The following is a 19,874-nucleotide window of genomic DNA, read 5'->3' as shown; positions in this document are numbered from 1 at the left end:
TTCAGCATAGCGGGACAAGTCAAGAAACTCCCGCTGGTAAGCTTCCACAGTTTTGTTGCCTTGGGTGAGGTTGCGGAACTCACGCTTCTTCCGGTCCATGACTCCCTGAGGAATGAAGCGAGCACGGAAGGCAACTTGGAAGTCTGGCCAGGTGATGATTGTTCCAGCTGGTAGAGTACGCCTGTGGCTGTCCCACCATTGAGCCGCGGGTCCTTTCAGGAAGAGGGAAGCAAAGGTGACATAGCTGGCAGGGGCTACATCAGCAGACTCCATCTCATAGGTGATGTCACGGAGCCAGTCGTCAGCATCCAGAGGCTGAGTTGAGCTGCGGTACACGGTTGGGTTGAGGCGCATGAAATCTTGCAGAGTCACTTGGGTTGGCTGCTGGTTCATATTGGGGCGAGGAAACTGAGCCATAATATTCTCCATGAACTGACGATTCAGCTCAAACTGTTGCATCATCCCAGCCATGTACTCAGGCGGTGGTGGGGCATTACCACCACGACCACGACCACCTGGTCTAACCATCCTGCTAATATTTAACAGGGGTAGTTCAGCATTGAGAAATTTGCAAAAACAAAAATCATTCATGATGGAACATGCACAACGAAAGCAGCACGATAGATACTACATAGTAGTCAGCATATCTTACAAAAGAGATCATGCATAGAGTTCGTTACACAGTGTTCAGTACATAGGCTAAGACATCATAGGCGGCACACAGGCTCGCGGCGAATGCATCTAACCCTAATAAGCAAGTCTACGTCAGTCCCATGTGGTACTGCGGAGGTAGGTGTAGCCCGACAGCTGGTAGTGACGCAAAGGGAAGACCTCCACGCGAGTAGCCTGGGGTCCGCGGATACTCTGGTGCGGAACCCGATGCGCAGGTGGCAGGAGAGGACCCAATGCAGGAGAGTAGCCTCCCACATCTGGCCAGCCGACGCCCTTGGGCATCACGGTCCGGGCAGGGTAGATCGCAGAACGCGACAGATCACCAGAGCGGACAGAGGGGTGCAACAGCGTCAGAGCACGATACAGGTGCTGACGGGTGGTGTACAACTCGTGGAGAAGAGCTCGGTTAGCTCTATCCAGCCCATCAGCATGCAGAACCAGGTTCTGATGGTAGAAGGGCTCTCGGGTGACAGTGGAGTAGGCAGCAGTGTAGTATCCCTCCGCACCAACATCGGATGCGATAGCAATGTGCCTGAAGGGGGAGGTGTCCAACTCCTGATACTCTCCACGAAGACGTGTCAGAGCAGCATAAGCAGCATCGTGGACCGCCATATCGATAGTCACTCCAACACCATGAGCAGTGTGCAGCACGGTAGTGGAGTCATACTCCCGAGAGTAGAGGTGGACGATGGCACGGTACTGCTCCTGGTTGAAGTCCTGATACTCCTCATAGACGGTGTACTCAGGGTGCCAGCGATAACCCAGATAGGTCATCATCTCAACTAACACAACAGGTGATCCTGAGGCACCAATGGCCGTCGTGTGGAGCACGACCTGCCTCGTGGGTTCCATCTGAAAACAAAGATGTTTTCACAGGAGTCAAATGACAATGTGGATAATATTCAAGTACTACTCTAAAGAATAACTAGGGCTTATCCAACTTTGGGGTGAACGTGGTCACGGGATCCTAGTGTTAGAGTTAGTAAAATCGTTTAACCCAAGTAGGAGAGAGTTCACTGTCCCAGAGTAAAGATCGAGGAGTAAAAGAGCCTAATACCACCCAGATGGCGATGTGGGCCCGTAAGGCACACAGCCATGTTAGTAAAAGTTTTTGCAATGTCTAGACTTGACTTCGGCCAAGGGGTGTGGAAGGGGGGTTCCTACAGGCAGTCAGCTCTGATACCAACTTGTGATGCCCCCGATTTAATCGTACACTAATCATACACGCAAACGTGTACGATCAAGATAAGGGACTCACGGGCAGATATCACAACACAACTCTACAAATAAAATAAGTCATACAAGCATCATATTACAAGCCAGGGGCCTCGAGGGCTCGAATACAAGAGCTCGATCATAGACGAGTCAGCGGAAGCAACAATATCTTAGTACAGACATAAGTTAAACAAGTTTGCCTTAAGAAGGCTAGCACAAACTGGGATACAGATCGAAAGAGGCGCAGGCCTCCTGCCTGGGATCCTCCTAACTACTCCTGGTCGTCGTCAGCGGGCATCACGTAGTAGTAGGCACCTCCGGTGTAGTAGGAGTCGTCGTCGAAGGTGGCGTCTGGCTCCTGGGCTCCAACATCTGGTTGCGACAACCAGGTAGAAGGGATAGGGGGAAAAGAGGGAGAAAGCAACCATGAGTACTCATCCAAAGTACTCGCAAGCAAGGAGCTACACTACATATGCATGGGTATCAAATGGGATAAGGGTATCATATGTGGACTGAACTGCAGAATGCCAGAATAAGAGGGGGATAACTAATCCTTTCGAAGACTACGCTTCTGGTAACCTCCATCTTGCAGCATGTAGAAGAGATTAGACTGAAGTCCTTCAAGTAGCATCGCATAGCATAATCCTAACCGATGATCCTCCCCTCGTCGCCCTGTGAGAGAGCGATCACCGGTTGTATATGGCACTTGGAAGGGTGTGTTTTATTAAGTATCCGGTTCTAGTTGTCATAAGGTCAAGGTACAACTCCAAGTCGTCCTGTTACCGAAGATCACGGCTATTCGAATAGATTAACTTCCCTGCAGGGGTGCACCACATACCCCAACACGCTTGATCCCATTTGGCCGGACACACTTTTCGGGGTCATGCCCGGCCGCGAAAGATCAACACGTCGCAGCCCCACCTAGGCACAACAGAGAGGTCAGCACGCCGGTCTAACCCTAAGCACACAGGGGTCTGGGCCCATCGCCCTTAGCACACCTGCACGTTGCGAACGCGGCCGGAAGCAGAACTAGCCCCCTTAATACAAGAGCAGGCTTGCGTTCCAATCCGGCGCGCGCCACTCAGTCGTTGACGTCACGAAGGCTTCGGCTGATACCACGACGCCGGGATACCCATAACTACTCCCGCGTAGATGGTTAGTGCGTATAGACCAAATGGCCAGACTCAGATCAAATACCCAGATCTCGTTAAGCGTGTTAAGTATCCACGAACGCCGACCAGGGCCAGGCCCATCTCTCTCCTAGGTGGTCTGAACCTGCCCTGTCGCTCCGCCTCAAAGTTCCACTCGCGGGTGCTCCTACGAGCCGACCCGTCTTTAATCACCACATGTATCAAGTATAAAGTACATAGTATAAACCCGCGATCACCTCCCGAGTGATCACGGCCCGATAGTATAGCACAGCAGACGGACAAGAAGGTAGGGCCACAGGTGGAAATACTAGCATCCTATACTAAGCAAGTAGGATTGCAGGTAAAGGTATCAACACTAGTAACAAGGACAGGCTATGCATCAGGATAGGAATAACGAAAGCAGTAACATGCTACACTACTCTAATGCAAGCAGTATAGAGGAGAGTAGGTGATATCTGGTGATCAGGGGGGGCTTGCCTGGTTGCTCTGGCAAGAGAGAGGGGTCGTCAACACCGTAGTCGTACTGGGTAGCAGTAGCGTCGGTCTCGGTGTCTAGCGAGAGAAGAGGGGGAAGAAACAATAAATATAATGCAAACAAAAGCATGACGATGCATGACATGACAAGGCGTGATGCTAGGTGCGCCCTAACGCGGTACGAGGTGGTACCGGTGAAGGGGGGAAACATCCGGGAAATTATCCCCGGTGTTTCGCGTTTTCGAACAGAGGAACCGGAGGGGGAAAGTTGCGTGTTCGCTATGCTAGGGATGCGTGGCGGATGAACGGGCTGCGTATTCGAATTCGTCTCGTCGTTCTGAGCAACTTCCATGTTGAAAGTATTTTAATCCGAGTTACGGATTAAAAGATAAGATTTTCTGAAGATTTTATTAATTTCTGGTATTTAATTAATTATTTAAATTAATTCGAAATGAATTAATGACATCAACATGATGTCATGCTGACGTCAGCAGTCAACTGAGTTGACTGGGTCAAACTGACATGTGGGTCCAGTGGGACCCACCTGTCATACCCTGTTTAGGTTAATTAGGTCTTAGTTAAACTAAGTACTATTTAATTAAACTAACTAGTTAATTAGCTTAATTAAACATGATTAATTAACTTAATTAATTGAGTTAATTAATCAATTAATTAATTAAATTCATTTCTATTTTTATTTATTATTTATTTTTCTAATTAATTTTCTAATTCCATTTTTTTAATGGGGGCGTGGGCCCCGTTTGGCAGTGGCCCAGAGGGGGCCTAACGGGCGCTGGCGTTAGCGGGGCTGCGGGCTCCGGGCGGGGCGTACCCAGCGCCCAGCACGAGGGGGCAAGGCCGGCCGGCCGGAGCAGCATGCCGCGGCAAGGGGCAGCGCTGGCGGCGCGGCTAGCCGAAGCCGGCGAGGCAGGGGGAGGCGGTGCTGCAGGGGGGGCAGCAGCGGCGAGCGGCTGCTGGGGTGGCCGCTACGGGCGCGCGCGCGTGAGCGCTGGAGGCGCGGGCGCGGCCCCGCGCGTGTGAGCACGCGTGGGTGCGCGGGCGGCAGGGGGAATAGCACGGCGGGGGCGCGCACTACGCGGCACGGGCTCGCGGTGCGCGGCGGGAGCGAGGCAGAGGGCGGCGAGCGCGCGCGTGCGCGTGCGTGCGTGAGCGGCGGGTGGCCCAGAGCGTGAGCTCCGGCACGCGGGCGCAGGGACATGGGAAGGAGGAGGGCGGAGGCCGTGGCCTCACCGGGCTTCGTAGGGGCAACGGCAGCGGGTGTCGAGGTGGGGGACGGGGACGGCGCGATGCGACGCAGGGGAGGACGACGGTGTGGCGGTCCGGCGAGGAGGCGTGGTCGAGGCGGCGTTCCGGGCGACGACGGGGCGACGAGGTCGGTGAAGGCCGTTGGGGAGGAGGACGGGGACACGAGGTGGCTGATCCGGCAACGAAGCTCGGCGGCGGGGCGCGGGATCCACGGCGGCAACGGCGACGTCGGCAGGGGCGCGGGCGGGGTTGAGCCCCGATCCAGATCGGGGGGCGAGAGGGAGGAGAGAGTGGGTGGTGAGAATGAGGGAGTGGGGGGTTACGGTTAGGGTTTCCCCCCCTCCTGGGGATAAGGTAGGGGCGGGTCGGCCGGCTGGGCCAGGTGGGCCGGCCTGGCCGGTGAGCTGGGCCGCCTGGCCCAGTTGGCCAGGGGGGCCCTTTTATTCTTTTTTTTTGCTTTTGTATTTTCTTTTCTGTTGTTTGTTTTTCCCCTTTGTATTTTCTTTTACTATTTCTTTTCTGTTTTAATTCATTCAAAAGCAGTTAGGCATTTTATAAAAATGTGTTTACTTCACCATAATTACCGATGCAATAATAGACATAGCCCGAACATTTTATTTTAATATTCGAAAACTTTTATTGTCGACTTTAAATTTAAGTTTGAATTTGACACGGTTTTGAATTATCCCGAGATTAGTAACAGTAATCGCAGATGTCATGGCATTATTAGGAGAGTTTTACTGTAGCCAAATTATCCGGGCGTTACAGCTTATCAGTTTGATTGACCTCTATTTCTTGTAAAGTGGTTGTGGCAGGAAAAAAGGGAATGATTTCTGTGGATACTATGTCTGCGAGTCCATCCGCCACACGACCTGTGAGCGGGGTGGGTACTCTGACGAACAATATGAAGTACGTAAATAACAACATTCACAATTTTATTTTATTACCGGAATTTGTATTGAGTTTCATTCATTCATATATATATGTATTGACCCCCTTCTTCAAATTAGATGTTTCGGAAGCGGGATGAACTCCTAGCACCAGCTCGCATGCGAGCAATTAAAGAGGAATTGGCGGCATTCTTTCTTGACCAAGTGATCGCTGAAGACGGAGAATACTATGTGGACCATGAGTCCGTATGATTATATTTGTAAGAGATAATTATTGTATATATGTAGCCGGTAGTGTCGGATAGATATACGAGAACTTGTTGTTCGACCAATCTCCGGAGAAGGAGAGGTGGTCGATATCACTTCTCTCTGTATGCATATATGTTCATGACGATCTTCTGTTTCCTTCGTTTGCTTACTAGCTAGCCAGCGTGTCTAGTCCTCTCTATACGTATGTATAGTACGTAGCGTCGACCAAGCACGGACATAAGAGAGGACACTTCTCTCTATTAATTATAGCTAGCTAACACAATATATGAAACACCTAAATTAACCCCCCAAAACCCCCAAACCCCCCCCCTTTCAAAAAAAACAAAAACCCCAGCCACAGAAATGCTGACGCGTGGATGCCTATTGGTCCCGGTTGGTGCCACCAACCGGGACCAAAGGGTCTCCTGCCTGGGCTCCGCGCACAGGCCACGTGGAGGGCCTTTAGTCCCGGTTCTGGATTGAACCGGGACGAAAGGGGCAGGGCATTAGTACCGACACTTTAGTCCCAGTTCAGGAACCGGGACTAAAGGCCCTTACGAACCGGGACAACAGGCCCTTTTTCTACCAGTGCATTCCCATGGATTGCCTCTTTTGTTTCAAAAAATGCCTGTTGTTGCTGCTGGGAAGGACCAGATTTTTTCATGGCTGACTGCCTTGACTTTCCCCCTTGGCCGTACCCGGGATTTTCGGCATGATATGCCTGCGGATGAATTGCTGTTTCATTCATCATAGATGGCTCCAATACAAAACTAACAGTTTTCTTCATCTTCTTTGATGGCGGGAGTGGTGGTAGTTGGTTTCGACAAGCAGTCTTCTGTTCTGTAGCTTCATTTAGAGCGCCAAGTTCTCTCAATAATTTCTGCCGAGTCGCCTTTGGGCATATTTGCTTGGGGTTGAATGTGAAGACCATATCCAAATCTTCCCCCCTCAACAACTCTTTGAACATCCTCCTCGCTTCGGTTGCCATGGATATGTCATCAATATCCAACATTTATTTCACTTCAAAAACAGGGAAGCGTGGTTTTGGGGAAACAGCAGTTTTGAATTCTGTCATCACAAGGTCTCTGATAGATCTCCTATCTGCCTCATCCAATCCTTTTGCCTTTCTGTCCCTCTTCTTTTCAATCAGAAATTGCAGCGTGCATTGTTCATCATCATCGCTGCTTGCATTTTCAGCTGCGGGATCCCCGTCCCAATCGGAGCCACCATTGCTACCTGAACCACCGTTGCCACCTCCGCTGTCATCCTCATCATCTTCATCCTGCTTCCCCTGCCCATCATCTTCCTTGTCTTTGTCATCCCCATCGCCTTCTTCATCGTCATCATCCTCCTTTCCTTCGTCATCTTCTTTTTCATCATCCTCTTCTTCTTCATCATCATCATTGTCCTCATTCCCCTCAGTTCCGTCTTTACCTCCCATCTCAGCACTTGCCCCCTGGTGATGATCAACCCTTTGTCGTGCTCCCTGGCTACTTGGTTTCCCCTGAACTCCACTTGATCCATCATGACCATCATCGCTGTCTGAACTGCCATCAGTGTCGCTTTCATCACTACCTTTATCCCTACCATCTCCCCCACTTTCACTGTCGGCTGCCTCGCTGTCGTCGCTGTCAGAATTAAACGACTCCTCCTCGCTTGGTAAGTTGTCTCTTCCGGCTGGTACTCGCTTGCCCCTTCTGTTAGACTGCCGCCTGCTTGTCTCCGCAGTAGTAGGATCTGCCTCCTTTGTCCCCCATTCATCATCATCTATCTTCCCAACCCCAGTCACAAGCTTCCCAACTGCATGTGAAATTACAAAACACATATCGTGCACCAACCCTGTGAGCTTCTTTTGCTTCTGTAAAACATAAAAGTGGATGGTAGAGAACATGATAAGTACATATCTTCTATTGAAGATTCTGAAAAAATGGTTGAATGTACAAATGGCGATAAAAAAGGGAACAACAGTGAGAGGAAAAAACAAGTGCTAGATAACTTACTAATTTGTCATATGACTCGGGCAATCTTGCGGCAACAAATTTGGTGATGTGGTCCATACTGCCAAACAAGCTATCATCCGCACACCGGGAAAACTCCGTCTTGAGCTGGTGGTTTTATAGCCAAAGAAGATTAAAAAAAACTATGAGTGACAACAATTCTGGCACTCCCATACCAAAAAAGACCTGAGAAAAATGAAGGAAAATAGTACTACTAATAGTCTGAAAATTCCTGCAACCATTATGCCACTTCCCCCTGTTGCCTACTATTAGTTGATACTGTAATCAACAAAAAATGAAGAACTAGTATGCAAGTTGCTAGTTTCCAGAACATAAGTTGCTTGTGTTGTTGTGTAAATTTGCTACTTTTCAACATGTAAATTGCTCAGACAGAAAAAAGAGCTAAAAATGTACTACAGAAGCTACTATTAAATACAAGAACAAAACAAATCATTCCTGTGAACATTATCCAACTGTGTGCATGGCAAACGAGAGAAGGTTCGATTAAGTCTGATAACTACTTGGGCATACTTGAAAAAATATGTATGTCACTTGCCCAAAAAGATACATTACCTTGCTTGCTCTTTGAAAGTGAATTGCCTACTCTAAAAAATGGTAGTGTTTCCTAAAAACAATATGACAATGATATGTATACTAAAACAGAAAAATTCAGTTACCCGCAATTGGCCATATTCTCCTGGAGCCTTCCTGTCCTTCTTGATAACTCTAGAGATTAAATCTGAATTCCAAACTAAAACCCTTGGTACCAAGTTCGGGATTGGCTCATCAACATCCAGAGAGTCTAGGTACAACAGCTGCATAGAGACATGGAAAAAGATCAAAAAATTTAAGTTAGCTAATGATTGCAAAAAGAAAAGAGAAGGTAGGTAAACAAAAGGATGCTTGAAAAAACAAAACATCTTGAAGCACTTACAACAAGGTGGAAAACACAACAACAAACATCCTTCTTGTTGGCACGCCCCAAAGTGAACGCAAGCTTTAATTGATCAACAACAAACTGGCATATATTGGTTTCCGTTATTCCATTGACATCCATGACCGCCGGGAAGCTCTTTGGGGAAATACTCAAACTAGTTGAAGGGGCAAGGAAGCATGAAAAAACAAGAGCTAGCCAAGCGCGGACAAAGTCATCATCATGAGATCCTCCCATGTCAACGATCATCTTGCACCATTCTGTGAGGGTTGGGGAGTTCTTGGATGTGATGTTGTAAATACTGTACATTGCCTTTGTGATTTCAGGACGATTCTCGAAGCACACCTTCCTGCCCCTGTTGGGCAAACCCCATATCCTACGGACACTTGCGGCATCTACAGGAATCTTCCCCCTTTCTGGAATGACTATCTGCGAAATCTCCGGGTCGTAATGCTTCATTATCCACTGGCTGAAATCTCCGGGCATGCTACTCGCTGCAAGGTCCAGAATGCCATCAAATTCTTTTCCGATGATGACACCCTTTTGGTCAGGAACCAAGTCCTTGTTCAACTTGAAGAGCCTTGCAGGGGATGCCCTGTTCCTACGACCCTATTGCGCATAAGGAAAAAACAGAAACAGGGGATTAGCAAAAAAGAAAAAAGGTTCATCACAACATAGGCAACTTAGGCAGCATTGTTGGGCAACTGCTCAGTGAAACTGAGGCAACTATGCAAAATACCTCAGTTCCTCCCGTCTTCTGGCGTTTTGCTTTTGGAGGCTGCTCGACGTCTGCACCTTCAACATTTTTATTCCCAGCATCTGCAGCTTGGCTCTCATTACTATTCTCATTACTAATGATATCATCAGGGCGCTTCCCCCGTGAAACAACTGCCTTAGTTCTCATACGCTTTTACCCAGTTATTGGTGCACTGCTCCGTGGCTGGGAGATGGAAACCACATAAATCAATAAAAAATGAAAAAAAAACTCTGTTATGTACAGGAAGAACATAAAACTTCCTGAGCATGTGCACACCTGTGCTTGATGCTCTTCTTTCCCATGAGATGCAAGGTCGTCATGACTTGATCCAGCAGGTCCATCCTGTTTAGACTTATGACTTGTCCCAGCCATCTATTTTCTGCTGCATATTTAAAGGACAAAACAGTGAGATTCATCATAAAAAACACATTAGAAATGATTCTGAAAGAACTCTATATCATCCAACGAATTTCGTTTGACTAAATTCTTACTAAACTTAACAAACAGCAACTTACAAAAAGTGGGCAATGAAAAGGGTTGTAAACTATCTGATTTTCACTATATTACAACTATCCTATAATTGGCCCTATTACCCTCCCTCTACATGTCCTACAAAATCTGAAACAAATAAAGGCACATAGAACAGAAAATCACAGAATGAATCCTCGTGAAATGCTTAAAACTGTCCTACAAATAGCCTTATTAACTTCCCTCTACTGGATTACTTCCTACCTCACACGCACAGACACACACAAATCACATGTGCATTTTTCATTGCTAAATCATTACTTTCCTGCACTGAAAATCAAAACACACCGTCAAACCCACCTTCGTAGGCGACACACGGTCCATATCAGGCAAGTCACTCGCAAAAACAAGGGCAACATTAGCATGGGAGAGGCATTGCTGTCCTACAATAAACCAAAAACACACTTCCAAAACACCTTCATAGGCGACACGTGAACCATGTCAGGCAAGTCACTCACAATACAGGGGCAACATTGACATGAGAGAAGCATTACTGTCCTACACTAAATGAAAACACACTGTCAAAAACACCTGCGCAGGAAACATATCAACCATATCAGGCAAGTCACTCACAAAACAAAGGCAACATTGACATAAGAGAAGCATTATTCTCGTACACTAAATCAAAAACACTGTCAAACCACCTGCGCAGGCAACACATGAACCATATTCAGGCAAGTCAGTCGCTAATCAGGATCGACCTCGACATCTACAACACCGGAAATCTACAGCCCCAAGGCTTGCCTTCGAAACCTACGAATCCCAGTTCACCAGTAGCCTAGGAACACGAAATGCCCCGTGTCGTCGTCCATCTCCAAATTAACGAGTGCTCCAAACAATTTCTACCATCTGCTACTCGATTTCATCAACTTAGTGGAGGGGCGCGTCGACCCGCCGCGATTCGGCACCTCTGCGACAACCGCGTGATGGCCGCACGCGCGCCGTTCCTCCTCTGTCCGCGGCGGAGCGGCAGAGCGCATCGATTTGGTGTTCCTAAACGTGGATGACCGGAAGAGATCGATAGGCATACCAGGGATTCGCCGCGATTTTGCCCTTCTGCGCCAACAGAACAACGGCCGCGCACGTCGTTCCTCCTCTGCCAAGTCTCCGGTGCTGCTCCTTCTGACGCGGCCTGCAGCGCGTCGTCTCTCCTCAGTCGTGTCTCTGCCGCTGCACCGCCTTCCTTCACGCCGCGCCCGCTGTCCCGCCCTCGCTCCGGCGGAAGACAACCGCCAATCGCCGACACGCCGCCGGCTGCTCTCGCGCTGGATTTGGGGGATGGGTTGGGGGGATTGAAACGAGATCCGCTCCGCTGGGAGGGGCAGTTTCGAATGGGAGAGGTAGTGGAGAGGAACAGGAGAGGGGATGCGAGAAGCAACCGCACTGAGAAACCAACGGGACTCGACCACGAAGCCACGACCAGGGGACACCTGGCGCGCGAATCGACGGTTTCGCCTGAGCCCACATGAAACGCATGACCGCGAGATCTCGATCGGACGGCGCACGAACCCGAGTGCCCTGTAAGACAAAGTAGCACTCGACCACTTTTTAGGATTTAGGTTAGTTTATATGCTTCAGAATATTGGGAGTGGGATGCCCCTAACATTATTCTTCCTCGGACTGTAAACGACCAGGCTATTATTTGAGGAATAAAGTTTGATATCATAAAAAAAAAAACCTTTCTATACTGCTTGGAATCCAATTGAACCTGCTTTACTCAAAGAAAGCAAAAGAAAAAGAAGAAAGGAGGAAGAAGAAGCAGACAGCTCAATCTTTATTCTTTAAGTAGCTCCAACCTGAAGCAAAGAAAGCCCATCAGCATTCTTCTTTCGTTTGTTTGTACCCAGCCCATGATAGACCTACCTCCCGTTCCTATTGCCTCCCTCCGCCGCCGCTCAGCTCCAATCCAATTAAATATTAGACTAGTGGGCAGGCTCCAATCTAATCATCAAGCCAAGGTGCCACAGTGAAAATTATGGTGATTCATTCAGAACCATGAAATGGTTGGCCTCTGCAAGAAAAGAAACACAACAAAGTAGCACCAATTTACTACTACTTCGTCCTTAAACTAATATAAAAGTATTTAGATAACTATTTTAATGATCTAAACGCTTTTATATTAATTTACAGATGGAATATATGACAACGGGGGAGCTCGGCTTACAATATGGGGTACGAGATGGGGGCTTGTGGAAAAGGTCTCCACCAGTTTCGCTCCTCCAACCTGCCGGACCATGGGATATGTATCCGATGGACCAGACCAATGGATTGCACGATCGCACCTAAGTTACCGATCTCATACCTGGCAGTAGCCCGTTACAGTTGTACTATTTCTCTAGAGTGATGGCATAGGTATAGTATGTTGAGTTTAGTTTTCTGATGAAGCTAATGTTGCAGTTGTTCTTTCTAGGCCTAGTAGATTTTGGCAAGATTTTTCTTTCTTGTTAGCTATAAATGTCAAATATTATCAACATAAGCAACTTATTAATTACTACTTTGTCGCAAATTAACCGACAGACAAATGGGTACCCAGGAATCGGCATTAGCATAGTCTAATGTACTACAACTTTCACTTTTGCCGTCTGGGGGGGCATGAGGCTTCGCAGCCGATGATGCAGAAGCTCCTGTGGACGCCCGAGCTCTCTGTTCACGTGCGAGCTGTGAGCTCCATGGCCACCATGGCCATGGCAGCCGAGCAACTGCCACGAGCACGCCCCACGTCACAAGCACGCATGCACCTAACCTACACGCATCACTCCCGCGAGATTCGGCATGGCTGACCTCGGGCGCACCGCACAGACGCACCCCACGCGCCATCGCATGGCCCAGCCATGCTGCCGGCCGCCATGCATAGTTGTTCATGCCGCGCGTGCGCCCTGCGGTTCTCACGCGCCTCCCCGTGGCCACGCCTTGCCGGCGACCGTTATAGGTGTTCGTGCCGCGTGTGCTCACTATGGTTCCCGTGCGCCTCCTCCTGGCCACACCTTGCCGTTGGCCTGCCATTGCTGTTCGCGCCACGCGTGTGCACCACTCCGTTGCCGAGCTCCGGCGAGATCCCACTTCCAGGACGTGGCCCGCATACACAACCTGGTTTCCCGGCACGACGGCATAGTCAGGCGCCGTCGTTGCGCACGTCCTCTCTGCTGGTGGATGCGCCGGTGATGTCCATGCTCCAGCGCTCACAACCTGTTGGGCTAAATGCCATAGAGAAAACGAGGAAGGAAAAAAGAACGAAAAGGTGAAAAATTAATAAACACTTGAGTCATTGACAAGTGGGATCCTCGTCCAACTCAGCATATTGTCCACACAAGCATGCCACCTCGTCCCGACTGGTTTTGCTGTTTTCGCGACCAAATTCGAGCGTCGGTGCTCCGCGTTATACATTAGGCGCATTTCCAATGATTTTTTGTGCCCTACCTTCAATGTGGTACCAAGTTTTTATCCTAGTCCTAAGTGTGATGGTTTTGGATAAATAACTCTATTATTTCTTATATATGTTTTTCATGAAAAAAGAGAAGAAAGGAAAATATGCGAGTCCTGCCTCCCGCACACACCTTTCGATACTGCTTGGAATCTAGTCCAACCTGCTTTATTCAAAGAAAGCAAAAGAAAAAGAGGCAGACAGCTCAATCTTTATTCTTTAATAAGTAGCTCCAACCTGAAGCAAAGAACCAGCTTGCTACACATGTATGCTTTGGCCAAAACAAAAGCCAAAGACCATCAAATCTTCTGTATCCATTGTTCCCCCTTCAACTGACCTAAGCAATAGATTGTGCCAGCCAGCCAGCCAGCCTACTTTCCGATTAAGGTACGTATTGTCAAGACTATTAATACGGCTCTTGTACTGTCAATACTATTAATAAACCTAATCATATATATATTCTAGTTATGCATCGACTAACAATTACTCTCTTCTGATAATTAGCAGGTGCCAGCTGCAAATTGATTCATCTGGAGGCCAGTGCCGATCGATCGATGGGTTAGATTTCTGGAGCTTCTTGTCTCTGCAAGGCCTTCACTCAAACAATTAGTCATCATGCCTCGAGAGGTATTAATTTGTCATGCCTCGAGAGGCATTCATGCACCCAGTTCTCACAATGTAGCCTAGCCTAGCTAGTTCTTCCGCTGGTATGTTAGTACTATATATATGTCAGAGATGGTTATCTTAATTAGTTGGTTCTTGAATAATATTGTGATATGTAGTTCAAGATTTAATTGCATGTAAATTAGCTCCTCCAAGAGGATGAAACAAGGACGTCCGAGATCACACACACACACGACCCTTCTCCGCCATCCATTCCCTTGCTGCAGTACCCCTAACCACAGCAACACGACCATTAATTCCTCATTTCTCTGACAAATTACATGCTCAAGTCGTGGTGGTGACATCCTTGCAGTTTAATTAGTGCATGTTCTACTGTTCTGCACCCCACGGACACATGCATAAACACTACTGAAATTGTATGGCCGTACGTGGCTTTCTGGCTGGGAGGATAGCATGTATGCATGCTGAGTGAGTGACGGCCATGTATGTAATAATGCAGTTTAATTAATTATTCTCGACTCTAATAATAAAAAGAAAAAATTGTAGGTGCACCTTTTGCATATACATTACTAGACGAAAACTGCTAAAGTGAGCCACCTCAACTCATTGTTATCAGCTAATTATGCAGAGGATTGATGCGGACACCATTGATGAAGCGGTTAGTAATGTAATCCCTTATCTAGAGGATACAAGCAATACTACACACAAGGCCATCTATTTTGATGGAGCGGGTGGGCTGGCTGCTTCGGCGGTGCTTAGAGCCATAGCCCAAGACCCTCCACCATCTCTGCTCAAGAAATTCGACAAGATCATCCATGTCGATTGCTCAAGGTGGAAAAGTCGAAGAGCGCTCCAGAGGACAATCGCACAAGAACTCAAGCTTCCTCAACGGGTAATGGATATTTTTGACAGGCAAGATGAAGAAGATGATTTCAGGGGGGTAGTTGAAAGCTCCAGAGGTGAGATTGCAGTCATTGCGAGGGAGATTCATAATGCCCTACGAGAACACATATCCTTAGTGGTCTTCCATAATGGCAGCAACAATATGGTTGGGTTGACTGATTCTGGCATTCCTCAAGCGCCAATCTTTGATGTTAAGGTATTGTGGACATTCCGAGGAAGGCTTCGGCTCAACCAAGGAATTAGTGAGAAGGTGGATCCTTCGCATCTTTTCCTTTATGATGAGTACAGTACTCTCGGGTGGAATTATTTGCTGCAACTAGAGGCAAGAGAGATTGCTGGGTACACTGATAATCTTGGCGAAATAGTTGAAGAGTGTTACTTGTATCTGCTGTCATTAAATTATCAGGGAGGCAACGTAATGGACTACAACTGGGCCACCCATTCTTCCAACTATTGGGTTTGTGATGGGATTATACAGGGAGGTCAAGGTGATGAAGCATGGAAGGTTGCTGCTGCTCTACATCAAGATATAGATATGGAGGATTATGCATCTAATACATTGCCCTCTTTTGGTGATGAGTTGAAGACTCCTCCCAAACGATGGATACTGGCCAAGGACAGCTCTGTTGTGCAACCAGGGTCAACGTCTGTTTTCCTTGCTGCAGTCGCAAGAGGACCAGATCCACCATTAAGAACCTTACCTAATGACATGTTTCATCAATCGGACAAACTTCGGGTGCTCAAGTTATGTCATTGCACCTTCAGTTTTTCTGCACCTCCTTTTTGTTGTTGCCACAACTTAAGGTTCCTTGGATTAGATGGCTGCAAGGACCAGCGAGCAGAAGAAGATGAGAAGCAAGATAGACCGGCAATGGAATTTTTTGAGAACCTATGGGTACTAGACATATGCCACACGGATTGGGAGTTGGACTTAGCAACATACATAACAGAGAAGATGGCTGCAAACATTAGGGAGGTACATATAAAGAAAGGAAGGATTTGGTGCCACAGTTTTGCATGGCGACAACTGAAGAACCTTCAGAAGCTTCTAGTGATTGAACCTACAAGGCCTTGGCAGACAGGAGGAAAGGATGAATTTACGGATACAGTGAAGATGGAATTCCTCAACCTTTCTGGGAATAGGACACTACAAGTTTTGCCCAACCTGTCAAAAGCAACTAGCCTCAAGACCTTGGTTCTAGATGCTTGTGTTGGGTTGGAGCACCTTGGACCAGAAGCACTCCCTCCATTACTTGAATCATTCAGCTTGGATGTAGGAGGAGTAGAAGATCATTCCAAGGAAGCCCAAATAAGCCGCATCTCCATGGCCGGTTGTGCAAGATTGTCCAACTTCAAGCTAGGTGGATCACTTCCAAACCTTGAGGAGCTGGACCTCTCAGGCACAGGAGTCAAGACACTTGACCTCACAACTCAGGTGGTGCAGGTCCCATGTCTCCAACGAGTCATGCTATTGGGATGTGAGCAACTTCGTGCTGTGCTTTGGCCAGAAAAGGAGATGCCCCAACTATGTTTTCTCTGCATTGACACTCGAGGAGGAGAAGAGGTCGGAAGAATACCACCAGATTTTGAGAAGTTTAAAAAGGGTCATTGTCAAGCATATGTTGCTATGGTGGACATCAAATTCATCCAGATATTGACGCAAACAACTTACATTAATACGTTTTGGAACATGGGCACAAATAAATTTAGTCTAAACCTTTGCATTTCTGCTAGTGGACAGTGGTGCAACAAAGGAAAGATGGGTTCTGGTAACTGTGGGAATATATTGGGGCCAGCCCTACCAAAGTCATTAATCCCCAATCACTGTTATGATGTTTTTTCTATGGACAACATAACTATTGATCATGACTACAATAGTGCAGCGAAGTTTCAGCCGTTAGCCCGCCATGTGGAGATTGGTGAAGGAATTAGCAACACTAGCATGGAGAGCACACAAGGTAACAAGGCTATCATATTTGTGATGGACAAGGCTGAGAGTTTGCACGTGCACGATAATTATTCCATCAACACTATCATCCCTGAATGTACAATGACCATAGAAGATAAGAAACTTGGATGGTCTAGGCTGCAACAGTGCCGTGTGGAGAGATGCCCCAAGCTAGACACAGTCTTCGCCACTAACTATGATATCTTTTGCTTTGAAGAACTACAGAACTTTTGGGCGGCTGATCTGCTGATGGCGTCCTGTGTTTGGAGCAGAGGAAATATTGTCAGTGCCAAGGACACCCGTTCCTTCGTGAATCTGCAGAGCATACACCTCTACTCATGTCCAAGGCTCAAATCCGTGCTTCCATTATCATGGGCTGCTCCAGGCTCATATTTTCCCAACTTAGAGACCCTTCACATTGTCAGTTGTGGTGATCTCGACAAGGTATTCCCCGTGGAGCTAGAGTTCCTGACAACAATATCCAACGACAACCGAAAAGGTGTACTGGAGTTCCCAGAGCTGAAGCACATTTACCTGCATGAGCTCTATAAGCTGCAGCATATATGTGAAGCCAAGATGTATGCTCCCAAACTTGAGACCATGAGGGTCAGGGGATGCTGGGGTCTCCGGCGCATCCCTGCCGTCGGCCAAGACATCCGCCCTATCGTGGACTGCGAGAAGGACTGGTGGGAGAAGCTGGAGTGGGACGGGCCGGAGGCCAGCCATGACCCTTCCCTCTATGATCCCCGCCACTCATCATATTACAAGAAGCCCCTGCCTAGATTCTCGGTGCTCTGGTGAACTGACCGTACTACTCAGGTACACACACGCTCTTCCTATTTTTCTTTCTTTTTTCATGCATGCACGTATCATGATATATGAGAAGTCACTATAAGATTGTTGTTGCATACAAACGTACAAATGAAATACATACACATACGCAGAGCAGCAAAGTAGGGTAATCCATACACTCTCTCATATGTGCATTGGACGACCCATTCTCTCGATCGACTCCGCTTTCATTAAATTAAATGGTCATGTCATTCGCTCTTGTGTGTAGGAGGTTTGGTGGTGACGTCTTACGGGAGTGGGACGTCTTGCTGCTTTCAACAGCGGCAATGGTTCAAGTCTGTGCATGTTTACTTGCCAAGATTGTGTTGGTCTGAAGCTATGTCTGGAGCATGTTTGATTTGTGTCTGTGATTGCACGCGCTTGAACTAACAAGGGTTTGGTTTGGTTTGGTTTCATTTATTTCTGTCTTATTAATAATTCAGCGGCATAGCATGCATGTTTATGCTTGCTGACGGACGTACTGAAAGTGTGATGTGTATGAATCGCTATTAATTTTATTCATGTGTTGTCTGCATTTTGGTTCCGTCATTCCGTTAATTTATCACCGAGCCTGCTGGCTAAGGCTGCAATTAATTAAGGTGTTGTTGGCATAGCCCAGAAATATACGGAATAATTTGCATTGCTGGTGTGATATCAATATATATAGCTGCAATGCAACAAACTGTTTGACATGCTGCATTTGTATTCTGGTTTGGGTACTCTGCTCCAGAAAGTGATTTGCGTCCATATTATCCTTTCTTTTGCTGATGTATCCACCATGCAAATGCATACACACAATCCGTATCCGATCAACTTCAATTTTCAGGAATCTGCTTGTACCATCAACTCACTCTGCACTGCCTCGCCTTACCCACGCAGAGTACTATATGCTAGAGGTATAATATCTCTGCTCGGATTCTACGTTGCCACAGATCCTACGCAGGACTAATCTTGGTTGACATGCACGCCATGGAGGCAATATTTTGCACAAAACACCCACACAATTGTTTTCTCTACAAGTTTAGTGCTCCTCGCTCTTTTGACTTTTACGGCTATGCACAAACTTGCACCACCTCTCAAGGTCGGTGATGTGCCACTACAGAGCTCTCTGTCGGCTTTTCCTTGCAACATGACCAACTAAAGCTAATTCTCATATTGTTCTGCCTGGTTCCGACACCATCTCTGTTTTCCATCAGTGTTTGTGAAGGAAAGAAGAACTCCGCCTCTGTTTCCAATTTTGATTAATATGTACGTATGTTGTATGATCCATTCCAGGCCGGCAATCTCCATGATTGAAGAGTGAAGATGCAGAGAAGAAGGGATTGATCACCCCGGGCAAGGTCAGTCATCTCACCCTCTCGGATAAATCCACAACTGCATTAGGTAGGTAGTAAAGAGTACGACTAGGCTACTAGCTCACATGAGGGTGAACCGAATACATATGCTTGTGTGCATCAAATCTTCACAAGCACACATCATGGACCTGTGAAGAAACCTTGGCACATCCCTCCCCAGCTGCCTCCTATGTATTCATTCCGTTAGAAGTGCACCTTTTGCACCGATCGAATATCTTTTCTTGGCTATGTTGTTACTCCACAAGGAATTGAAGTTAATAAAGCCCAGATTGAAGCTATGAGAGTTGGCCGCAGCCCAAAACGGTCACACAAGTGAGGAGTTTTCTTGGACTCGCTGGTTTCTATAGGCGTTTTGTGAGAGATTTTAGCACCATTGCTGCACCTCTCAATGAGCTTACAAAGAAGGATGTGCCTTTTGTTTGGGGTACCGCATAGGAAGAAGCCTTCACGGTATTGAAAGATAAATTGACACATGCTCCTTTACTCCAACTTCCTGATTTTAATAAGACTTTTGAGCTTGAATGTGATGCTAGTGGAATTGGATTAGGAGGTGTGTTATTACAAGATGACAAACCTGTTGCATACTTTTCTGAAAAATTGAGTGGGCCTAGTCTAAACTACTCTATTTATGATAAAGAATTATATGCTCTTGTTCGGAC

At 47.3% G+C, this 19,874-nt stretch overlaps 1 protein-coding gene and 1 pseudogene across 1 annotated transcript; one reads left to right on the top strand and one right to left on the bottom strand.

Moving 5' to 3' along the window:
• Nucleotides 1–4,311: 4,311 nt before the first annotated feature.
• Nucleotides 4,312–7,358, bottom strand: LOC147982656 (uncharacterized; annotated as a pseudogene).
• Nucleotides 7,359–13,203: 5,845 nt separating this feature from the next.
• LOC125534917 (uncharacterized) lies at nt 13,204–18,395 on the top strand. Its single transcript, XM_048697959.1, has 4 exons — nt 13,204–13,941; nt 14,062–14,181; nt 14,807–17,848; nt 18,090–18,395. The coding sequence occupies exons 2-3, from the start codon at nt 14,170–14,172 to the stop codon at nt 17,828–17,830; spliced, it is 3,036 nt and encodes a 1,011-aa protein (XP_048553916.1). The 5' UTR covers nt 13,204–13,941; nt 14,062–14,169; the 3' UTR covers nt 17,831–17,848; nt 18,090–18,395.
• The last annotated feature ends 1,479 nt before the right edge of the window (nt 18,396–19,874 follow it).

This window comes from Triticum urartu, chromosome 2A (assembly GCF_056163025.1).
Source record: "Triticum urartu cultivar PI428250 chromosome 2A, HENAU_Tu73, whole genome shotgun sequence".
Lineage (NCBI taxonomy): Eukaryota > Viridiplantae > Streptophyta > Magnoliopsida > Poales > Poaceae > Triticum > Triticum urartu.
The sequence above is the reverse complement of the archived record's forward strand: the minus strand, read 5'-3'. Positions and strand labels throughout refer to the sequence as shown.